Raw genomic sequence first — 15,677 nt, forward strand, 5'->3', positions numbered from 1 at the left:
CTCCGCAGAAAGGACATGGGCAGGGTAGCAGTGGCACAGCAGGGGCAGAGGCGTCCTGAGGCAGAGTCCCAGGGACGCTCCCCCATCTCTGGCCTTCACAGGACCATCGCCTCCCCAGCCCCGAGTGACCCCCTGCCGGCACACAGTCTGGGATGAGGAGGATGAAAGGGGAGCCTCCTGGACAGGGGACTTGAGGGCTGCTTGGAGCAAGAGGTTGACCATCAAATACCAGCGGGACCCGGGGAGCAGAAATGATGATAATTAAGGTCAGGGACGGTGGCACGAGTCATGGGGAGACGGTGTCATTCAAACGTGGCACAGAGATCTTGGTGATCAGAGTGATCTTTGGTTGGCGATATCATTAATCATACGCCAGGAACATGGGGGGAGTGAGGATGTGACGGGAGCGCTGGTGTCATGTATTCGATAATCAAGGGTAGAGGAGATATTGGTGGTCAGAGTCAGTGATGCGCCACCCAGAGATCTTGGTGGTGTGTGATCTTCTGGGGATCAAAGGCATTGATGGTTAGAGAATCAAGTGATCAGAGACACAGGTGACTGGTGATACCGATGACCAGGGAGGTTGGCGATCGGGGTGTAAGGGACATCGGTCATCAGGGACTTGGAAGATGAGAAGACCCAGCGACCACCGAAGTAGGACACGACGATGAGCGCTGAGCAGTCAGGGTTATTAGTAACCAGTGTCATGGTGACCATGTTGGTAGTCAGAAAACCTGATGGTAAGAGGATTCCAAGATCAGGGGCATTGGCCATCACGTACGTTGTTGGTTAGAGATGTTGGTGATTGGAGAAAAGTGACCAAGGACGTTGCTAAGAAGACATTAGTGATGAGAACTTGTGTGCTTGGAGATGCTGATCCCATATGAGTGATCAGATCTGTCATTGATTAGAAAAATATTGATCAGTGACACTGGTGGTCGTACTTCTTGAGGACCTAGGACATCAGTGACAGGGTGCAGTGGTGACCAGCACGCTGGTAATCAGGAACATGGGTGATGAGAGGTACCGACGATCACAGACACGGTGGTTATCAGATGTCAGCAACCAGACACATTGGATGGAAATATTGGTGAATAGGTATGGAACGTTGGTGGCAAGAGATATTCCTGGTCAGACACATTATTGGTGAGCAAGGTCGGTCACTGGAGACACTGGTGGTCACATGTTGTGGATGTCAGTGATCAGAGGGCACTGGTGAAATACTGGTGGTCACGTGTTGGTGATCAGTTGTTAGTAATCAGATGTCTGTGGTCACAGGCTCTGGTGATGAGACATGTCATTCATTGATCAGTCTCAGTCATGATGACTGTCTCCAATAACCGATATCACTGATCAAAGAGGACACCAATCAGTGACATCAGTGATCAAAGACACTGGGGACCAGGTTCGTCAATGAACATGAATACTGGTGACCAGGTGGCTCAGACACAAGAGCTGACTGACACCTGGAAGGAAGTGGATGGCATTGGGAGGGGGATCAGTCCTTGCTGGGTTCTGTGTGTGAGCCCTTAGGAAAAGGGTCAGAACGTGGGCTACAGGCTGCAGAACCCATAGCCTTCCTGAGCCTCCCCGGTATCCACCCAGCCAGGACCCCCGCTAGGTGGTAATGAGAGAATTCAGACGGGAGCAATTCAGGGGAGGACGGTCAGGATCTCAGACCCCAGCCAGACAGGGCCCCTCTCCTTTTCCAGGGGCCCTTCCATCCAAATCACAGGCTGTAGGACTGATTCTTTCTTAAATGATCTCGGCACCTGGGACTCGGGAGCCCCAGGAGCCCACAAGACAGGCCAGAGGCATTCACAAAAAGTATTTTATTACTCTTAACAGTTTTCACTTTGAAGGAATAGGAAGATAGCATACAATTTTTACAGACAATATATAAATGTTGTACATAATCAACAATAACTTAGTTCACTAATCCAAAATAAAACAAGCCAAATAAAACATAAGACCAGAAAATACTGCCGATTCTTTTTCTTATGCGGATACTAGTACAAAATAAGTTACTTCTGGCTGTGGTGCCCCCCATATTGCACTTGGACTGTATCAGCACAACCCTCTTCCTGGGCCGGGTCCTTGCTGGCCACTGCACCCTGCCACTGCCGCATACAGAATCTAAGCTCGGACACAGTTATGTACAGCTGTACCTTGGGAAGGATCCAGACAGCCACAGCAAAGCAGAGCAGAACCCTGGCATCTCCCAGGACCCAGCAGGTCGTGGCCTCTCCCTCGGTCCTGGCTCTGACCCACCCCCAGCTCCTGCCTTCGCCACCTGCCAGGTCAGCCCCCTGGAAGCCAAGAGCAGCCAAGGCCCCACCCCTGGCCCCTGGCTCCCCGTTCTAGGGCCGTGGGATCTGAGAACTTTTCCAAAAATAATTGTGAAGCTACAGCCTTGGTTTGTAGGTTTTATTCCTTTCCATAGCAAGGGCTTTTGTGGCAACGTACAATTGACTGGACCCAAAAAGAGTTTAAAAATAAAACAACTAACTCATCGGTGAGTTAAGCTTATGTAGTTTTTTTCTGTTTTTTGGGTTTTTTTTTTGTTTTTTTTTTTTTTTTTAACATTTTCTTCTTTTGTCTCGGAGTTGGAGAGGAGGGGTTTAGGGGTTAGCAGGAGGACGTATGTACAGGGGTCCGCCGGGCGGAGGAGGCGGCTGTAGCTCAGACCCGTCTAGGGCGCACGGGTCACCCCAGCCTCAGCCTCAGAGCCAGGGGAGCCATCGGAGAGACGCTTCCCCTCTCAAGAAAACGTTTCCTTCCTGTGACCCAGCCCCGGCCTGGGAATCTGCGCGGGACCGCCCGTGATTGTCTCTGCCCTCGGCGCCCGGCCGCGGCCCCTCTGGATTGGCTCAGCCCAGCCTGGGTTCAGCGCTTTCAGAGAGGGAGCCAGTGGGGAGGGTGCGGGCCGAGGTCCCCGAAGACCTGCCCCCGGAGCCGGGCACGGGGAACGGTCAAGTGGCACTTGGCGCCGAGGAAGCCCCGCGAACTTGGGGCAGCTCAGACCGCCCAAGTCTCCCAGTCCTGGTGAGAAACGAGCAAAATAAATTACTTTTGCCTACTCCCTTTTCCTTCTACGACGCGGTCTCCTTCGTGTGTCCCTTGCCCCCAGTCTTCATAAAGTCGTCCTTTCCGCTCGCCAAACAGTTATCCGTGGCGGAGGCCCCACCTGGGAGGCCGAGGCAGCCTCCCAGCCCAGGGAAGATCTTCACAGTGACGGCCGACGGGCCCACAGGTGAGGCAGCGTGGGGCTCCGGCTGGGCTGGCAGGGCAGCATCAGTCTCCGGGGAGGGACGGGCAGCTGAGGGTCTGGTCCCCGCCCCCCCGTCCCGGGAGCGCCTTCCTCGGCATCTGTCTGTCGGTCCGTGGGGGGCGGTCCCTAGCCCATGGCGGTCACCATGCTGGATGGGTGGGGGTGGCCGAAGGACAGGCTGGAGGAGGGGTGGATGGGCGTTGGGGTGGGCAAGATGTGTCCCGAGTGGCTGAAGGGCGGGAGGTGGCCCACAGGCGCCATGTGTCCGGCCAGGGCAGCCGCGCTGAAGGGGGACGCCTTCTCCTGCATGCACTTGGACAGCTCCTCAAAGCACTCGGCCCCCTTCTTGTTCTTCTTGGACTTGTTGGACATCTTCCGGTTCCGAGTCTGGATGCCTTCCTTCTTCATGGTCAGCGGCCTGTTCACCTGGGGGCAACCACGGAGCTTTCGGTGGGTGGAGCTCCCTTCCGAGAGCGAGAACCCCACCCCCAGGCTCGCACGGGGGGGCCCCACTTCCAAAGGCCCACTGCCCACCACGGTCTTCTCGCCAGCACCGCTGCCATCTTGAGAAAGGTGCTTTTCACCGCGTGGGGCTGCCCGGCAGCCTGCAGGGCGTTTGGCCTACGAGATGCCAGCGCCGCCCCCACCCCCCCCCATCGAGCCACACCGCCAAACCCCACCCCAAAGCCGAGATACCGCTTTCCTCGACCCACCGGCCCCTGCCCCTCCCATCCTCCCAGCCAGCTTGCCCCCCTTGTGGGAAGCCCTTCTGGCGCTCAGGGCAGCTTCCCAAGCCAAGCCACGCTGGAGATTGCCGCCGAGGCCTCTCCTGGCAGCACAAAGCGCAGCGGTCCCCCGGGAGGGGGGGGGGGGGGGCGGGCCAGGCAGGGCGGACTCACATTGTGCAGCTTGTAGTAGAGGCCACAGGCGTTGCAGACGGGGTCCCCGTTGGCGTTTCGGCGCCATAAGGTGGTGGTTGTCGTCTGACAATTTGCACAACAGGTGCCCGCTCTCCTGGCGGCCGACTGGGAGGGGAGGGGAGGGGAGAGGTGGCGTCAGCAGGCTGGGCTCCCACGCCCCCCCCACCTCCTCCCAGACCCTCGAGCCACCCCGGCCCCCACCAGCTTAGCCCAGGAGCAGCAAATCTCACAGGGGAATCAAGGCATCTCAGAGCCATGGAATTCTAGAATCTGAGCCCTAAACCATCACAGAACTTTAGAATAAAGGACTCTCTGAAGCCTGATCTCAGAATCAAAGGGGTTGCAAGAGCTGGAAGGAAAAAGTAGCCACCTCCCCCAATCACCAAACAATCTAACGCTACAGATGGGGAAACTGAGGCTCTGAGAAGGGGTCTTTGGTTTAGAAGGCTGGCTGGTCCCCCTGGAGCACCTGGGTCTGGAGCTGCACTCCCACAAAACCCATAATCCTGGGCGTGTCTGAACCCCTGAGGCCAGAGGAGGGGGCCCTGCAGCTGCCCAGGGCAGGGATGTGAAATGCTCAGGGAGTCGAGCTGCAGTGTCCAGTGCAGTAGCCACTAGCCCTGTGGCCATTTTAATTGAACTGCAATTTAATTCAGTTCCTTCAATTGCACCAGCCACATTTCAAAGGATCACTAGTCCCAACGTGAGCTAGAGGCAACCATAGTGGACGGGGCAGACCTACAAAGTGTCCATCTTCACAGCTTTATTGGACAATACCGGTCTATCTGTCCAGCACCCCATACCCCAATCCTGAGTTCTAACTGCCCCCTAGCCCCTCAGGAAATGCAGGGCAGAGGTGACCTGGAAACGTCTGGTTTCTGGAGAAGGGAGCTGAAGGCTCCCAAGAGAAGAGGCAAGAGAGTAAAGTTTACCCCAGAAAGCAGAAAGCCCTCTCCAGACCCACAAGAGCACTTCCCAGGGAACCGCGGGCAGCAGGGGTGGGGGTGGGAGGCGGGAGTGGCCCCAGGCCCCAGCCTGGTCCAGAGGGGCCGGCCTGCAGCCACGGGGGTGGGGAGGGGTGAGGGTGAGTAAGCAGCCTGAAGCTGGAATTCTGACTCAGGGACCAAGCCCGCATCCTCCCCCCCCCCCCCCCCAGCCCCCGGCCCTCACCCCGCCCTCGCTCCAGGGAAAAAAAAAAAGGGGGCCCCCGAAGCAGCAAGCGATTTAAGCCTCATAAATCACTTCGCCCTGAAAAAATATATTTATTATTCTTAGCATTTTACGCATTATTTGCAGAGTGGAGGGTATTAGAAGTTTCAAAACAGCCCAGCGAGAGGCAGGACTGAGCCGAGGAGAGACTGAAAACTGGCGGACTCCGGAAACAGATACGCGAAGTTTCCTTATCTTTGGGCTGCAGATGTCCGGATAGGAAACTCCGGCAGGAGATCCGAAAGGGCATTTTTTTTAAATCACTCAAATGAAAATACACAGTATAGGTGACTCCATGGAAAAATAATAAAGGGCAGGTTTTTTTTGGTGGTTGGTGTGTGTGTTTTATTTAAATAAGCGTGAGGAGACTGTGTGGGGAAGCCAGGCAGAGCAGCCTGGGCTACAAGGAAAATTACTTCACGGCCCTATTTTTAAAAGGAGTTTAACAGAGGCCAGGGGACCGGACTTGGGCCCCTGGATGCTCAACTTCGGGGGATCCCTGAAGGTACCAGGTGGGCTGCAGAGGGGAAATCTGGCCTGAAAAAAAAATCTAGCCTAAAAGCAGGGCAACCCCAACTGACACCCAAGTGATTTTAATGATAAGAGTTCAAGCGACAGAGCACCTGTATTTGAAGGTTTGTTTTTCTTGTAACTAACTGTCAGCTCCCGCCCAGGTCGACGCCCCCCTGCAGCCCCCCAGCCCAGGCTGCCCGCTCCTACCAATCTCCGCTTGGGCTTGATCAGCGGCCGGTTCTGCCCGTTCATCTTGTGGTAGAGGCCGCAGGCGTTGCACAGGTAGTGCCCGGTGCCGTCCCGCCGCCAGAGAGGGGTAGCCGTGGCCCCGCAGTTGACACACTCCCGGCCTTCTGAAAGGGGACAGGGGGAGACACCAGCCCGTTCAACCGACAGAGTCACCGGAGGGGGCCGGCGGGCCAGCCAGGCTGCTGCAGGGTGTGACTTTTAGTTCCAGCCTGGCGGGAAGAGGGACCCCGGAGGTGGGATTCGGAGAGGAGCTTAAGGCAGGGGAATGGGGCGGGAGGGAGGAGTGCGGCCAGGGCCCCAGGGATCCTCGGCACAGGGAGAGGGTATTTACAGCAAACTTTGCCTGCCGACGGCAGCAAGGCGGGGGCACGAGTCGCCAGCTCAAGCTGGCTTGGCTGGGAGGACTCGGCCCCCTTTCGAGTCCCTCTCCTCTTCTGTCCCTGTCCTTTCTCCCCAGCGGCGTCCCTGCTCCCTGTCCTGTGTCCTCAGCCCCGTCTTTCTGTTCTCCGTCCCTCCATCCACGGTCACCTCCTTCTCAATCCCCCACCTCCCTGCCTTCCGCCGAGGCCCTGGACCGGGGTGGAAGTTGCTGTTCTTTAAAATGAAATAAATAATAAGCCCTTTCGTTTTTTGAGGCTGAGTAGGCTAAGTGACCTTGGTCTGTTGCTGGTGGTGGTGGTATTTTGTTTTGTTGTTGTTAAAAGGCCATCTGGAATTCAGATAGAATGTAAAACAAATTTGGGAGAAAGGACTAATTAAGAAAGGCAAGCGAGCTGGTCTGAGCAAAACAGGGCCCCAAGGTGGGACCGGAGTGGGCGCTGGCGGCGGCAGGCTGGAGCCACACAGCTGCCTCAGCATGATGTTACCCCGGACATTTCTCCCCATTTGGTTTAAACTAAGCTGTCAGTCCATACGGGCAAGAAAAGGCGGTTTCTGGACTCCGCAGCAAAAGTTTTAAAAATCTTCCTCTCCCCCGTCTTAAAGGGACTGGAAGGAGATGTGGACAGCAGGAGCCCCACACCAGCCACAGCGGCCGTCTGCTCTGCAGCCGCATTCCTGCACAAACCCAGCCCGGTCCCAGCCAGTTCCCGCAGCAAAGGGGCAGAGGCACCTCCAGCTCCTTCCCCTCACTCCAGCCCTCAGGGAGGGAGAGTGAAGGACATGCCAGGGGGCAGGGAGCGGGATCAGGTCCTGGGAATTCTGCCTGGGGCGGGGTGGGGGGCGGTGGAATCTCCCAAGAAGATTGGGAGCCATCGAAATCCCAAGACCAGACTGATGAAGTCGGAGATCCAGATTCCTTAAGGGTCCGGAGCCTCTGGGAAGGGCTGAGTGCACCCATAGCACGCACACACGTACACACACGTATACACCGCCTCACTGCTCTCACCTGCGTATTGCATTCTCTCACATGCTAAGTCATGAGGCTGCTGGAATTTTCACTTAAGACTCAGGGAGGGGAAGGGGGGATTCCCGTTCTGTGTTCTGGTCGGGCAGTGGCCAACCTTGGAGGGGAGGGTGAGGAGTGGGGAAGGGCAATAAACTTTGGGGCCCCCAGGAACACTTAAGAAAAGGGCAAAAGTTTTAGGGTCCCTTGTCCCCCGTTCTGGGGTCTCAAAGATCTGCTGGGGGCCATTAGAGGGGGACGTCACCCATCCCGGATATAGGACACCAACACTGCCCCATCTCCCACATCACGGCCCCCTCCCCCGCAAAGCACAAACCGTCCCCACTTCCACTAGCTCCCTGGCCCTGCCTTTACCTGAGCACGAGCGTGCCTTGCTCCGCTGCTTAGGGGTGAAGCTGGAGGCCGGGCCACCCAGGAAGCCTCCAGGGTGGAAGAGCCCGCTGCTGTAGTCGTGGGCGGTGGCCGGCACATAGGAGGGGTAGGTCGGGATTGGGTGGTGCGTGGCAGGCTGGGTGCCCATGGCAGCCAGGCCTGGGCGCAGGGGACTGCCACTTTCCATCTTCATGCTCTCCGTCAGTGACACCTGGTATTTGACGCCGTCCTTGTCCTCCCCCCGGGCCGCACCCCCCCCGGCGGAGGAGGAGGCTGGGGAGGCAGCCCCAGTGGTGCTGGGGTCGGGAGACACTTCTTTGGGTGGCGTGGGTGGGAAGCCGAAGAGGTGGGAGCCCGAGTGGGCTGCAGTCGGGGGGAGGGAGGCCACAGAGCTGCCAGCGCCTCCCCCGCTCCCACCCCCTGCCCCTGGGTACACAGAGAGGGGGCCTCCGGGGCCTCCGGCAGCCGCGGGGTGCAGCGGCGTCTTGGAGAAGGGGCTCACGGTCCAGGGGTTGTGGTGATGTGCTGCAGCCGCGGAGAGGGCTGCTTTGCCCCCGTCCAGCCAGGGCAGCCCCGGGCTGTGCAACAAGTGTGGGCGGCACATCTGGCCTCCGGTCAGCCGGGCTGCAGGGGGAGGGAGAGGGGTCAGGGTGCACGAGGCTGCGCCGAACCGGGACACGGACACACAGGGCCACAACGCCCCACAACCAAGTGACCCCTCCCCAAAGAAAACCAGAACTGTAACACCCCAACCGGCAATAGTCAGGAATGTCCGTCCGGAGCGGAAGGACAAGTGGCGGACAAGTGGCACACAAGGACCCCCGGACAAGCCTGGAGGAAACCCTCACAGGCCGGCTGGAGACGGGCAGAAGCCCTACGGGGCCCAGACCCTCCCCAAGAGGCCGCTGCCCGCTCCTTTCCCGGCCCGATTTCTCAGCTGCTCCGATTCCTGCGGATCCCACATCCGGGAAGCAGGCAGCCGGGCCTCGTCCCCTCCCGCGCCGGGCGCTCGGGCGTTTGGGCTCCCAGTCACCCACGGGCCCCGGCTCACCATGCGCGGGGCTGTAGGAGACGCGCGCCCGCGCGTGGGCCGGGTTGGCGTAGTACGGGTTGCCCTGCGAGTCGAGGTGGTTGAAGAAGACGTCCACCTCGTCGGGAGGCAGCAGCTGCGCGGGCTCCATGTAGCTGTGCGCCAGGCCCGGGTGGTGCGGGTCTGGGTGCTGAGCGTTCAGCACGGCGGGGTGCGCCATCCAGCGCGGCTGTTCCGGAGCCGCCTCCATGGCCGGCGGCGGAGGCCCGGGACCTGGGCGGAGGCGGTGGCGGCGTCCCTGCACGACGGAAGGGGGCGTGAGGGGCGCCCCCACGGCCCGACACCCCCAAAGCCCCGCCACACGGCGTCCCGCGCGCCGCTGCGCCCCAGCCGAGTTCAGCCGCGGACCGGTCCCGGCTGGGAGGAAAGCCCAAAGCTCAAAACGAAAGGAGGGTGGGGGAGCCGGCTCAGCCACGCACGCTCCCACGGTGACCCGGGTCCCGGAGCCACGCACTTGTGCGCACGGGGTCACACGCGGGGCCAAGCACCGACACCAGCGGCCCCAACAAACGCGCAGAGTCGCACTTCAGCCAGACGCTCACCGCCCCCCCACCCTCGCACCAGCCCTGTACACAAACACATAAACACGGGCTGGAAGTTGAAGACAGGCGCCCGAGCACCCACGGGGGCACACGAAGCTAGCGACACGCACAGAACTACACTTGGCGCTGACACGGACTGACCTCGCCTCCCCAAACACACACGCTGCCCCACGAGCCCAGAGCCAGCCCACCCCCACCCCCCGCGCGCACTCCCCGGCGACACGAGCAGGACCTCTCACCGAGGCACACCAAAGCAGTCACCCGCAGCCTGGCCCGCGGGGCCCAGGCCCCCGCAGTGACCTCTCAGAGCCCGGCGCGCCCCAGGCCCCCGGCCCGCTCTCGAAGCCCAAACTTACACACGCAGCGCCGCGGGAGGGGGCGCGGCCTCGGAGCGGGCAGCACGGGCGGGAGCCCGGGGGGCGGCGGGCTCAGGGACGGCGCGTCGAGCGGATGGCGGGGCTCACGGGGTGGGAGCGGGGGTCAGCGCGCGCCTCGGCCTCCGGCCCGCCCGGCTCCGGCCCCTCGGCATCCTCCGGCCGCCCTGGCGCCAGCTCGCGACTCCTGCACAGACGTGAAGCGGGGGCCGCGCACGCCTAAGAAGCCCGCGCCAGCCAATCAGCGCCGCGCGCCGCCCAGCCTCCGCCCCCCATTGGCTGCGCCCGCAACTCCCGGTCCCCTGGACTCCCGGACGGACCCGCGGGCCTGCCCCCCTGCGCCTGCCCGCCTCCTCCCCGCGCCCTCCCGGCGGCCCCTGCTGCCGACGTTCCCCCCAGGACCCGCACCCCGCGGGCCGACTGTGCGCCCCCTCTTGCGGACACTCTTGGTTCCCCTAACCTCCGGGCCCTCCTCCCAGTAACTAACCTCCCACTGGGCCCCCTCCCCGGGAGCCTGGGCCGCGCACCCTCTGGGTGTTTGGGTGTCCTCTCCCCGGGACCCCAGCCCTTCCACTCTCTCGGATCCCACCTCCTTTACCACTGAACGTGGCCATGGGAGTCCAACTACCTACCGAGACCGTTCCCTCCCCCAACTGGGGCTCTGGCTAAGCGGGGGGTAGGCGGTGGGGTGGGAGGACTGCTGCGGGACAGCAGGATCGGTGAGGGGCAGGAACTACAGGGCCCCCGTGGGCACCTGGGCCTCGGACAAGAGGCCTCTTAGGACGGCCGGACCTGGTGGAGGTGGCCTGGCTGGCAGCTCCGGAGAGGGGGAGGGGGCGTCCCCTTCCCGGGCGTGGCCTTCGCAGACCAACGGGCCGAACTGCCTGGGGCGAGGCCGTGCAGACCCGGACTGGCGCCGGCGCCGGCTCGAAGGAGACGCCTCCGGGCAGGAGGAGGCATTTTTTTCCTCGCGAAGGGAGGGGGGGGGGTCCCTAAGGCGGCCCCTGGGGAGAGGGAGATGGTGGTCTGAGAACTCCGTCCCCTAAGTCACCTGGAACTGCTCTCCACAAGCCTACAATCCAGAGATCCGGCTCTGTGGGTGAAGTGGGCCGGGTGCACAAATCTCTTTGCTCTCTCCCATTGTATAGACAGACGGAAGAGACCGAGGCTTGAAGGGAGCCTACGGCCCAGGATGGGGGTCGGGAACAAAAAAAAATGGGGGGGGGGGTGAAGGGACAGGTGCGGGGGTAATAGGGAGTAATCGACATCCTCCAGCCCCCTCCCCTCGCTGGTCCACGGCTCTCGGGGGTAGAAGCCCAGAGGGATGCTAGGTGGGTCCGCAGCAGGGGGGAGGGCCGGGGTCCTGGCCACCCCCAGGAGGGTGGGGGGAGGGGCGGCGGGATTGACAGTCGGTAATTGGGTAACTGGAGGCGGCTTCTCCGGCCGGGCAGCCCCGCCACCGCGACGCCGGGCCCCTGACGTCACCCGATTCGCCAGGAAATGAACTTTTTAATAATCTGAGGAGGGAGGAAAGCCCTCGGTCCCCTCGGCTCGGGGGGCACCAGGCCAGGCCCGGCTCCGCCGGCGCGCCCCCCGTCACCCTCTCCCAGGCCAGCTCTGGGCAGCGCCAAGGGGGCGCGGGCTCGGGCTGGGGGCCTCCTCCTGCCTCTGCGTCCGGCTGTCCGTTCGTCTGTCCGAGGCCCTGGCGCAGGTAAAGGCGCGGGGACAGGGGTGCAGAGCCCCATCCCGCTGGGAACCCGCGCGTCTCCGGCCCTTGGGGCCCCTCTGCCCTGGCCGCCCGCGCGCCTCCCGCTCCGCTCCACTCCAAGGCGCGCGGGGCCCGGGCTTCTCGAAACTCCGGTCTGCGGGAGAGGAGGCCGGCGCCCGCCGAGTAAGGCGCGCCGGGGCCGGGAACGGGAGCTCGAGGCCGCGGGCGCCGGGCCTCGGCAGCCGGACCGGGCAGGTGAGCGGCCTCCGTGCCTCCCTGTTCGCGCGCCCCGAAACGCGTGCGGTCTGGCCCAGACCCGCTGTCTCTCCGTACGTCTGTTTCTCCTCCCCGCCTTTAGCTTACGATTCATCAACGCGTAAAACGCGATCGCCGCGAAGCCTCCAGCCTGTTTCGTCGCCTCGGAGCCCAGCAGGAGCTTCTCAAAGACAACACGGCCCCGGGGACAATCCCCCGTGTCCGGCAAGGCTGCCCCACAGGAGCTCAAACCCCAGGACCGAGCGCGGGAGGCCCCCGACCCTCAGGCCGGCCGCGAGGCGGTGAACGCCGGAGCCGAGCGGAAGCTTGCCGCGGGGCCGCGATCGGAGCCTCGGCTCGCAGGGAGGTGGTCGTTCCGAGCCCTCAGGAAAGCAGGTAATCGCCTTTTCCCCCCCAAAGGCGCGGTTCAAATTATCTCCGGTTCTGGGTGGGTCTGCAGTTTCATCACCGCGAGCTCGGCTTCAAGCTCCTCCGGGGCAGCCTGAAGCCCCTCCGGGGCAGCGTCCTGCCCACTGCCGGGATGGAGGTGACCCGCCCGGGTGGGCCCCTGCCCGAACGGCAGCCCTGCGCTGCCCGCCGGCCTGGCGCAGCACGGAGCGCGGGCGGGGGGATTTAATTACCCCGATCGGCGGCTCAGAAAATCGCCGCGAAGAGGAGCTTAGCAGGGCAGTTAAGCAATGCTCGAGCAGGGGCCTCGGGAGATCCGCACCAGCCTCCCTTCCCGCAATCCGGGCCTAGAGAAAAAAAAGGGAAAGGGGAACCCTGCCAGGGTCTCTCGAGGCCGTGGGGTTGCCTCCCTGCAAAAGGCAGGCAGCCTGTCTTGGCTGAGGCCTCCACATTGGTTGGAGCTCCTGCGTTGGACGCGGGACTGCTGCGTTCTCCAGCAGGAACGAACCCGCCTGGGAGAGAAAAGCGGGGCACCAGGCCCCAGGGCCCCTAGCTGGCCAATAATGGGGGGGGGGGTCCCGCTGGTGAGTGTGTCTGCCAGACAGACCGACGGACATAACCAGGCGCCATGCCCACCGGGCAGCGAGACCATCTCATCACTTCGGATGGAACAAACCTCCAGGGAGGGTCAGGTCAGCTCCCAGCATGGGCTGGGGTGGGCATCCTCGGGGCTTCGGAGGGCGGATTTATTTCAGTTTACGGCCTCGGACTTTGGGGTCTACAGGACACGTTTAGAGGGACACGTTCCTTTTTTCCTTCCTTTTTTTTTTTTTCTTTTTGTTCACTCCCAAGTATTGTTGCAAATGCGGGCCGCTGCCCTTTGGTCGCACTAAAGCTGTCACTTTCCTTACATGGGAACAAGATTTTATAAAGGACTGGGGAAGGGCAGCGGCAAAACTAAATTTTCTAACGACCTTTTCCGAATGACTGGAGATTCCCTAGCAGAACGCGGCTCAGAGCTGCCCGGGGTGCTTTCTCGGGAGCTGGGGGTGCAGAGATCCGAAGCCCCGTTCTAGAGAACCTCAAGGCCTCGGCCCGGCACTCAGCTGCCCAGGTCTTCCCCATCCTGTGCGACCCTCCCCTCCCTGCCCTTTGTTTAAATTTGGCTCACCTGAGGCGGCCCCTCTGGGACCATAAGTTTGCCCTCTCTCTGTAACCTAATTCTCACCTTTTCCTATGGGCATCTAATTGGCCGGCAGTGGAGGGGGTGTTTAAAGAAATCCGTTTGCTTAGGGGCTGCCTTCCTTAGGGATATTTAATTTGCAACACAGCGGCCTCACTGGCAATGTGCCTTGAGGGGTACTGAGGAGGAAGTGGGGGCCGCTCTAGCCAGAGGGGTTCAGAAGTCCCCTCTAAGGCAAGGCCTCAGATCTTCTCGGGCCTCAGCCATCCTCCAGAGGGGCTCCCCAGTGAGGCGACCAGGGATCCAACAGCCCCTCCCGCTCTTTCAGGTTCACTTCCAGCCCCCAAAATCTGAAGTCTCCCTCTCCTCCCGCCTCCATGCTAATTCTCCCACCCCAACCGTTTTCTGGGCCTTTTTGAATTGTAAAGACCAGGGTCCAACGTCCTACTCGTGTCCGCACCCTGGGTGGAGGCTCCTCGGAGACCCTGTATCTCCTTACGAGGTTCTAACCGCCACCTCCAAGCCCGACAGCAAGGGGCCCTGCTGAGACCTGCAGACAATCGAGCCGCGTTTCTCCCTCCTCCATGAACTGCCACGGTGTGCTCGGAGGCCTGGCAGCCCCGCAGCCCGGCAGCAGGACAACTGGTAAATCCGTTTCGTTAGACGCAATTTGTTTGCAATTTGTCAACCCGGCTGGGAAACGCTCCCGAGACGCCTGGGCAGCCGCACTGGCCCTACCTGCTTCTCGAATCCTGCCTGCTCATGAACGAATCCCAGCGCGAGGTGCCTGCGTAGACCCAGAGCTCACTGCCAGATGTTCCCGACCCCGGGAGACGTGGCTTTTTCCAAAACAACGAATTTCCTTCCGTGTTTTCCGGGAAAGGAGCGGCCGCCACATCCGGGGGCCCTGAACGCCAGAGCTTTCCCCTCGCGGCCGAGGCAACCTGGAGTTCAAGCCTGGCCTCCGCCGAAGGATTCTAAATGCCCTGGGTCCAGACAGACCAGACCGCCGCCGTCTACGCCTCCCGCCTCCCGGAGGCAGATCCCGAGACCGCGGCGGCCCCATTCTTATTGAAATCCCACTAAAAGGATTCCGACTCCGGCTCGGGGCAGGGGGGAGACTTCCAGACCCCGTGCTCTCCCCCACCCGCACCCCAGCCACACAGGATAAAGGGCCGCGGGGCGCGGCGCCCGGGGGCGCACGCAGGAGCGCGCCGGGTTAAGCCGCGCAAAGCCGGCGCACGGGACCAGCCGGCAGGTGCAGCCGGCGAACGGCGGCCCGGCTCGGGCGCATCGCCGCCGCAGCCCGGAGGTGGGGGGCGGCCCAGACAAAGGGCCCAGCACTGGGGCTGGGCGGGGCGGGGCTTTGCGTCTCTCGGAATAACCGGGCCTCGAGGCCTATGGCTCCGTCCGAGAAATGGGAAGGCGGCAGGCCCCAGGCGGGCCTGCTGTCCACAACTCTCCAAACGCTCCCTCAGGTTTAGGCCCCTATGACCTGGGGTTCCAGGCGCTGGTATAGCCAGGGCGAGCCCCGAAGGCCACATGTCAGGGGCCACTGGGCCAGGCGGACCGCGCGATTAGGGTGCCAGCTGGGCCGAGCCTGGGGGCTGGAAGGGCCCTGGCCAGGCGGAGAAGGGGCGACTTACCGAGCGAGATGCGGCGGGCGGCGCCCCCGGGCGGACGGGGCCGGGGCGGAGCGGGGCGCACAGCGCGGTGCGTAGCGAGCGGGGCCCAAAGGATCCCGCGCGGGCTGACGGCGTTACCAGGGGGCCCCGGGCGGCGCGGCGAGCGGCCGCATGGTGCGCGTCGGGCCGCTTTTGTTCGCCGGGTGGATGACGGGGGCCGGCTGGGGTGGGGGCGACGGCAGCCGGGAGATAGACTTGAGCGGCGGCGTGCCCCGGCGGCGCTGGCCCCGCCGCCTTCCTCTCGCTCCTGCTGCCTCTCCCTCCCTCGGCCGCAGCGCCTCTGCTTTTATTTCGACAGCACTTTGAGGGGGGGGGGGGGTGGCGGTAGCGCCGCAGGGGGGCAGGAGGGTGCCCGGGGTTCTGCGCCCCGTCTCCCTGGTCCAGCCGCCGGGTGGCGGGCCGAGGGACGGTAGGCACTCAGGGCGCACACACCCTACTCGCCACTACTCCAGACCACTCCCGCCCTCGCAGGGGCGCACACACAGGCGCACCC

General features: G+C 62.4%; 1 protein-coding gene across 2 annotated transcripts; it reads right to left on the bottom strand.

Annotated features, from left to right (window-relative positions):
- Positions 1 to 1,817: 1,817 nt before the first annotated feature.
- GATA2 (GATA binding protein 2) lies at positions 1,818 to 12,187 on the bottom strand. 2 transcript variants are annotated; one of them, XM_068557653.1, is made up of 6 exons: positions 12,017 to 12,187; positions 8,991 to 9,267; positions 7,922 to 8,563; positions 6,121 to 6,266; positions 4,171 to 4,296; positions 1,818 to 3,697 (listed from the first exon to the last, which is right to left on the bottom strand). In XM_068557653.1, exons 2-6 carry the CDS (start codon positions 9,217 to 9,219, stop codon positions 3,398 to 3,400), a joined length of 1,443 nt encoding a protein of 480 aa, XP_068413754.1. In that variant the 5' UTR covers positions 9,220 to 9,267; positions 12,017 to 12,187; the 3' UTR covers positions 1,818 to 3,397. The 2 variants fall into 2 exon arrangements, with proteins under 2 accessions (XP_068413754.1, XP_068413753.1); XM_068557652.1 differs by lacking the exon at positions 12,017 to 12,187 and adding an exon at positions 9,928 to 10,151.
- Between the last annotated feature and the right edge of the window lie 3,490 nt (positions 12,188 to 15,677).

The sequence above is a fragment of the Eschrichtius robustus genome, chromosome 12 (genome assembly GCF_028021215.1).
Source record: "Eschrichtius robustus isolate mEscRob2 chromosome 12, mEscRob2.pri, whole genome shotgun sequence".
Lineage (NCBI taxonomy): Eukaryota > Metazoa > Chordata > Mammalia > Artiodactyla > Eschrichtiidae > Eschrichtius > Eschrichtius robustus.

Bases quoted from the DNA above. Each gene is read 5' to 3' on its own strand.
- GATA2 (XM_068557653.1), bottom strand. From the start codon at position 9,219: ATGGAGGCGGCTCCGGAACAGCCGCGCTGGATGGCGCACCCCGCCGTG. The intron at 8,564-8,990 runs GTGAGCCGGGGC...CTCCCCCTGCAG, and splicing joins CTCCTACAGCCCCGCGCATG to CCCGGCTGACCGGAGGCCAG. The intron at 4,297-6,120 runs GTAGGAGCGGGC...CTCCCCTCCCAG, and splicing joins TCAAGCCCAAGCGGAGATTG to TCGGCCGCCAGGAGAGCGGG.